This window comes from Etheostoma spectabile, chromosome 16 (genome assembly GCF_008692095.1).
Source record: "Etheostoma spectabile isolate EspeVRDwgs_2016 chromosome 16, UIUC_Espe_1.0, whole genome shotgun sequence".
Lineage (NCBI taxonomy): Eukaryota > Metazoa > Chordata > Actinopteri > Perciformes > Percidae > Etheostoma > Etheostoma spectabile.
The window spans coordinates 14,140,155-14,148,180 of NC_045748.1; the positions used below are offsets into that span (position 1 = coordinate 14,140,155).

Below are 8,026 nucleotides of genomic sequence, written 5' to 3' on the forward strand. Positions count from 1 at the left end.
ATCTATCATTGGCAGTGTTGCTGTTGTATAAATGGGCAGATTTTTGATGTGGTGCATGGCTGGATTTGCCCTAGCCGAAGGCAGCACTAATGCTAATCAGGTGCAGTCAATGGCTAAGTGGCAAACAGCCACATTACACACGTTTGTCTTTGATTTACAATTTTCACCTCTAATTTTCTCCTTCACAGGGAGGCAGTTGAAATTTCATGACTGCAGCTACATCATGCATTATACATTATTATTAGCATTGCAGGAGTCTTCCACTACATGAGAGGGCTTTTCGCATGCATGTTATGCAGATCAGTTTGTCTGATTGCAGCTTGATGGAAGTAGCTCCTATAAAACGACATGAACAAAGTTATCCAAATGCTTAGTAGACTGAATTTATCCTCAAGTAGGAAAAGTCTGGTTATATTCAATACTTCCGTGGAAAAGATTAATCACGCTTTGACTACTCAGCACACTACAATACAATACAATGCAGCATTTTACTTTAAATGTAATTAACATTTTATTTGTCCGCACATTAACAACTATAGAAAAACATACTTAGTGGTTGGATTTATACTTTAATGTTTGTATTTTTAAACAGTTTGCTTCACTTTTATGAGGGGAAAGTATTGGATGATGACATTAGCAAGCATAGAGAAAGTTTGGCTGGGGTTGCTGGAGTGTAAATGTTTACCCTAACCCTGATATAGTAACAAGTTAGCTCCCACACAGTGGATACTCCAGTCTTGAACAAGTACCTTTCTTACGTATCCTATTCAGAAACCCCACAAAATGTAAGTAAGCTAGTTAGCCAGGCATCATTTGCATCTTAGCGCATTCAAACACACAGTTTAATTCATACCTTACGCGTTGCTCTTAGGTTTTTGGTTTTGGATTTTTTTTTAAATCCTTAACTTGACAAGGCTGCCATGTCATAGTTATAGTTGCTTTTAGACAAAGTAGAAGAGGAAAAAAAGACCCGAAAACAGTTTCTAGATTCCTCTGGATACTTTCTTTAATTAATTATCTCTACCTCCTCTCTTCTTCTTTTCTGCCTCCATTCATCTCCTCCCTAATTTTCATATCGTCTCTCTGGCTGTGCACCTGCCTCTCTTTAAACCTCCCCCCCCCAGCCCCCCCACTCCCGCTACTTACTACTTCCCTCCTCACCCTCTACTCAATTCCTCTCCCGCTCTGTCGCCTACGCCTCCGTGTTCTCTGCCTTCCTGAAGGATTGTGTGAGTGTGCATGAACAGGCCCACTGATGAGATCAATTATCTATCAGCAGTCACAAAAGTATTGATTTAATACCCCCAACACAAACACACACGTGTCTCTCTGCACTGCAGCGCTCCTTTGTCATAGGCCTTAGGGAAATCAGAGGCTCTCTGAGAACACCGTGAGCTCGATTGTGTTTGTGAAATGTTCAAGTGTGTGTGTGTGTGTGTGTGTGTGTGTGTGTGTTCTCTCTCCATCTATAAAGCTTTAAAGCCCCGTCCCTTTCCCATGGGGTTGCGCATCGTGGAGATGGCTATTATTCTTTTATCATGTGGCTTTTTGTTGTCATTAAACATAGCTCTTTCCCTCTCTACCCCAGCGACCTCATCCTTCATTCTGTCACCCTTTCTCTGTACGTTTGATGCCCCTTCTCTTTTTTTTCTGCCCTATCACTCTACTTTTGCTCCCCAGCAGAGGTGAGGTGTTTTATAGGTTGTTTGTTAAAGCGTAACAGGCTGCCCCTTCTACTCTCCTCTGTTTCCTCTTCCTCGCCTTCCCCGGCTCACTGGGGAATCGTTGGAGTGCAGCTTTTCCTTCTTTGCAATTCTTCTGTTGCATGATTTAAAAGCAGTGGCTGCGTGATGCATGCATGATTGTGCGCATAGACACACACAGACTCCCCAGAGCGCTTAATGGCTCCCTTCTCTAGCTATTTTCATTATTTCACCAAAAAAACGCAAGAAAGCCTATTTACACAGAGCAGCACAAACACTTACCTAAATGCACATTTAATACAGAATGTCACACATTTTTACTCTATTTTTCACACACATAAACCATGGAGGCGGCGCATTGCTCTGTATGAACACTGCATTGGTTTCCCCTCCATTATCCTGCGATTGGACAGTTAATGTTGCAGGAGACGAGAAAAATGCAGTGAGATAGAGGCCTATGGTTTAGACATTTACTTTCCATTTTCCGCACACGCGCACAGATCTTGTCGGAAAGCTCTTTTCCTCACACGTAAACACTGGCGCACAAACAACCTCACCGGGAAGTAAGCAGAAAATATATCTGTTTTCAGTCCTATTAATATGCGTATGAAAGGAGCGAAGGCAGTATTTTCCGCAGCCTCTCCTCAGACACAGCCAATTATTGCACAGAGACCTCTCTGTCGTTAATCAGAGCTTCACACCCGCAGTAATCATGCTTGGCTGGATTGTATTATCTTGTAGCACACCATGGGAAGGAAATGCAGCCAGTGCTTTACTTGTGTGCATGGGTGAAATAAATGTAATATTAATGGAAAATGTTTTTACAATATGAATGTGTTTTTTTACGCTCACACACACACACACACACACATTTTTGTGATGTGTAAAACATCGAGATAACAATTTTTTTTAAACGTCTATTTATTATTATAGAGAACAAATGTATTTGTATATACAAATTTGATAAAATATTACAGAAATAGTTTTACAAAAACATTTAGATACAAACACAATAGGTCCTGTACAATAGATAATCAGATTAATAATAATCAATGTACAAAGCTGCTCCACATGCTTATTGACATCACACCACTGATAGTTATATCATAGCTAAGAGTTAAGGTAAGAGCCAAGGGGATATATTTAATACATAATATATAATATTATTTATTGCCTAGCTTCTACAACAGGAGTCTTTTCTTAGGCCAAAGACTCCTTATTTGTGAAAGAGATGGAGCAGGGACCCCTTCCTCCCCCTTCTACATATACAGTATTGTATAAAAAAGAGTTGCATATTAAACTTGGCCTACAATAACCTGGAGGGCGACCTAAAGCCTTCATACATACCTTTTTATTGTGCATACAATACAATACAATGCTTATTAAATAAAAAAATGTTAGATATTCTTATATTTATGCATCATGTTGGCAAAGTGAATCCTCAAACTGTGTCTGTGGATGGCTACCATAGCTAGGCCAGCAAGCCTATCATAAATGTTGTGTACATCAAAAAAGATGTATCTTTACTAACAATATGCTGGATTCATATTAATGTATATATTTATGTTACTGTCAAACAATAATTTGGTGGCCTCCCTGCAACATCTCTGATGAAGAGCTTTGTTCTGTAATACCAATGAAGGGTTGCCAAGTCTTACAAAATGTTTTAACGGAACCATGCAATGTAGTTTTGAGTTTTTCCATTGTTAGGTCTTTGATCAACATAGATAAAGTGAGAGGTTGTGTCTGTTTCCAGTTCAATAGAATTAATCCGTGAGCTAGAAGGCTTAAGAACCTTTCTACCAAGAGAAGGGGTCCTGTAAGAGGACTGTCCACTCCTGGTACTCCGAATACAGCCAACACTGGGCTGCGGTTAACCACATGTCCCAGAATATTGACAAAGTTTTAAATATTGAGTCTCAGAACCTGGATAACTATGTAAAATAACCATGGGCCCTCAGAAAGACAGGAAATATCCCGCACCGGTCGCATAGAGGATTTATATTAGGGTAGATTTTAGATCTTGATGACGCTTTTGATACAATTTAATGACATTTTGCTTAAAAACCCAAACTTTGTAAAATAACACATCATCACAAATGTTTTTTCATACATACAGTAATGTGTAATGTACTGTCAGTAACAGTAACTGTAATTGGAAAGATTAGTTGATCACCAGAGAAATAACTGACAACTTTTATTGACAATTGATATTTGTATATCATATGCTGAGAAATGAAAAAAATGCTTGTGATGATTTGCTGCATTGCTTTGACTTACATGATGGCAAAATACATTTCTTTTGGTTTTGAACTGTTGGTCATGTAAAACAAGCAATTTGAAAACGTCACCTTGAACTTAAGCAAGTTGTGATTATTAGTCAGTACTTTCTTGACAGTAGACCAAAGAATTAGTCTTGTTAATAATTGGCAGATTAATTGAGGATGGGAATAATTGTTATTTGCAGTGTCACTTTTTTTAGTAAGATAAACAGAAATATTTTAAAGTATATAGAAGTACTGGTACATATAGATTAGAGTGTCTTGTTATACTATGTGGGCCAAATGTTTCCTTGACATACAGTAAAAACTATTTATGTGCTAAAATAGGAATGCTTTCAGACCCAACTGCTGAGACGCTCAAGTTGCAGAATCTCATTTCAGAGCTTTCTAATTCCCCAGCAACAGTTCTGAATATCAGATTTAATTTAACATGAACAATAAAGTCAGCGTGACAGTTACTAATGATTTTATTCAGAATGTAAAGCTCTCGCCTTTCATCCTCACTTGCTCCCAGGAATGTTTTGAATGGACTTTGACTCTCTCTCCTTCCACCATAAGTGCTCTCTCATCACTTTCCCTCATTATTGTTCTGTCTGACATGATGTAATGAGCCGCTGAAGTAGGGCACACCACCCACTCTCCAAACCGATAAACACTGCTTAGTTTTTGGACAGGTTGTGTCGGCCATTCATGGTTTTGATCATATTCAGGATATAGCGCATACATGGAAAATGGGGAAGTTTGTTATTCATATCCCAGTATGCATGATCATTAGAGTGTCCAGTTTTCTGATTGTCGGCTTACAAGCATGTCTTTGATTCCTAAACATCTCCGCCACTTATTTCTGTGTCGACAGAGCTACCTCAACAGTTGATGGTGAACACAGTTTGTGCTGGATGTACAGTAGCTTCTCCATCTCATCACTGGAAATAGAAACTAAGCCACAATACAATTTACTGGTCAATCAGCATTTCTGAAGTGAGACTTTCTCTTTATTTCAACATGTTTATCATTATTTACCTTATAATGTAATATAATATTAATGATCATTATTTCCCATTGTATTTTCAGTTTTACTGACAATGTACTAGGTAACTTTAGTCAATGATAAACCTGCGAGCATGGTAAAGAATGGTCAGAATCCTGAACGAGATGTTTACATGCCACAGTATCTCCGTTTCTATTAGAGTATTGTTCATGGCTTAAATATTTATCTATTTTGATAAGCAACTAACAATTTACGTAGTTTTATTTAACAAAAATGTCAGAAAAGTGCTTTTTTCAGACTTTATATTATAAAGATTTCCTGTTTTTGAAGAGTTGGTTGGACAGAAGAGACATTTAACGACGTCACCTAGGACTGAGGAAACTGGCACATTGTACCTCTGATTTCTATTTTTTGGACTAAACTATTAATTGAACAGATGCAGATTTGTCGATAATAAAAGTATTCCTTAGTTGCAGTAGTTTCCTTGTTTCTGTGTGTTTCTGAGGTCAGTTACACTAAGAGGTACACTTAGAAGCTTTCCATGTTCAGTCTTTCTCTCTGAGGAACTTCTATTTCACCCTCTTTTTGCTTGGCTCCTCCAGACCATTTCAGGCCATCTGGCCCACAGTGTGCAGGGATACACAGCCAACTCTCAAAACATACAGTATATGTCGGCAGAGCAGAGACCTCTATCGGCGAGGGGAGCAAAAGCAGAGCACGACAGTCAAGGCGGTCAAAGAGCAGAGGGCAAAGACGCAGAGAAGAGAGGCAGGGAGAGACAAGGGAGGAGAGACTCTGCGGTCTGTTGCCTGGCAACAAAACATCATTCAGTGTGATGGTGTTCGGGGGGATAAAAGAGAAAAGGGGATGTGAAGAGCAAAAGATTGAAGAGTAGAAGAGTGTGGTAAATCACCATTACTGTGTGTTGAGATAACAAATGTAATTAACTGTAAACAGACAGATTTTATATTACCAAAACAAAGCAGTCAAACATCAGTCACACCAAATTCTGATGAAACATGTCAGCACTGGCTTCCCTTTTACAGGTCTAAGAACATGTCAACGTTGATCTGACACTGGGAAAGGACTGCAGCCCATACACACATGCACACACACCTAAGGATTTGCAAACACAAAGTCAATGTACCAGCCAAATGTAAAAAACACATTTCTATATAACAAACTAATTTGGCGCTGTTTGACTCTGCTACTAAGGTTGGTGTAGGGAACGCAGCATGTGCTGGGGTTAGAAATGTGGCTTACCATTTAGCAAGAAAGCCAGCAAGTGTACAGTATTTCCTAAAATGTGGAACCATTTCTTTAAGTTGCATGAACATACAGAGGATACATTCTGTTCTCACTCTTCCACTATCATTACCTGTCCCACTTCACTCTCATAATGTCTGCTCTCCAATGCTGTTGTCGAGAGATGGGAGTCAGCAAGAGACAGATAATTGGGGAGATAAGTAAAGAGTGGCAGATGCGAGAAAAAGAAGAAAAGAAATGCAGCATTAAAACTATTTTTTTACAGTGAAGGGAGTCGTAGGAATTATTGCAATGGCTCGAGTATATATTGATAATTAAAGAAGTGTAGAGATGTCGTTAATCTACAGGGTGAAGGCAGACTACTCTAAACATTTAGACAGAATTCAAGGGGAAGACTGCTGAGGACGGATATGTTTGTAGGACTCGTGTTGCTGTTGCCACATGGAGGTGGTGTGTCTGCCTTTGGTTCCTCTTTTTCGTCCGTGATGATGGCCAGCTCTAATGTATTTATGACCTGCTTATTACTGTTTGCCACAAGTCATGGTTTGTCATATGTCTAATTTTAAGCATGTCTCCCTCTCTTTCTGTCTCTCTGTCTCCCTCTCAGCTAATTTCCAGTGACGCAGATGGGGCCATTCAGAGGGCAGGACGCTTCAGGGTGGAGAATGGCTCTTCAGATGAGGTCCACACAACATACATCAGCCCTACATGTATCTTACTCTCACTAACCTCAGCAAAATAATGAAATGATGGTCATTTTTGAGGCCATAGACTTCTCGTCCTGAATCCTATAAAAGGATGATGGTCAGACATCTAATTTACAGTAACTTAAAGGAATAGTTTGACATTTGGGATATATTTTCTTTCTTGCTGAGAGTTGGATAGAAGATCCATATTAATCCCATGTCTGTACCTAATGCCAGGAGATGATTAGCTTAATTAGCATAGCTAGCCTGGCTCTGTCCAAAAGTCTTCCTGCCAGCCCCGCTAAAGCTCTTTCATTACCACCTTATCTCGTTTGTTTATTCTCTACAAATAAATAAATAAAATTAACTTTATTGTTTTGTGGGGAGTTACGTGCTGAAACTATTGCTCTCATTGATCTGATATATACATTTGCTTTTGTTTTGTTTTCTGACTTTTCTCCCATTGTTGCTTTTTAATAGTTAAATGCAGGACAGTTTACTTTTTCTGTTGGTTAAATCAAGCAATCAGAGACATTTTGGAGGGGTAAAAATCACGAGTGGCAATTTTATACCCCAATCTGCCCCTGACTGGGGTCACCTACTGGCTTGTTAACTTAGTTGCAAAACATTTGTACACAAGCAAAGAGAAGAATTAGTGTTTTTGATACTGTATATGAATCTCCTTCACCACATCATTGTGAGAGTTTACTATAGTCCGACAACATTTCACAGCCAGCTTCCTGTCTTAAGTCTTTAAAGTCATATGACGAGATGAACATGACAACTTTCTTTTCATTTCAAGTCTTTAGTTAACTAACATCACGCTTAACTTCAGTATACTATACAGAGTACAGTTTTAATCATTCCCAGCATTTTGTTCTATGTCAGTTTATCTATTGTGGTCCCCTGTCTTGATGTGATTCACACCCTAGCTTTTGTCTCACATCTGGGTAGGGATTATTTCCATCATGACAAAAACAATAACAGTGAAGCAACAGTAGCTAGAGTATTTTCAGTACTGCTGCATTGTGCAACTGTTTTTTTTTCCAAAGGGAAGACTGCTGTGACTCAAGGTGTGTGTGTGTGTGTGTGTGTGTGTGT

The 8,026-nt window shown here is 39.0% G+C and overlaps 1 protein-coding gene across 6 annotated transcripts in view; it reads left to right on the plus strand.

Annotated features, from left to right (window-relative positions):
• Positions 1-8,026, plus strand: part of garnl3 (GTPase activating Rap/RanGAP domain like 3) — a 63,089-nt gene that overhangs the window by 25,938 nt on the left and 29,125 nt on the right. For all 6 annotated transcript variants that reach the window (XM_032540041.1, XM_032540046.1, XM_032540042.1 and 3 more), the window contains exon 3: positions 6,847-6,921. In XM_032540041.1, coding sequence (XP_032395932.1) covers positions 6,847-6,921 — 75 coding nt within the window. The remainder of the gene's footprint in view (positions 1-6,846; positions 6,922-8,026) is intronic.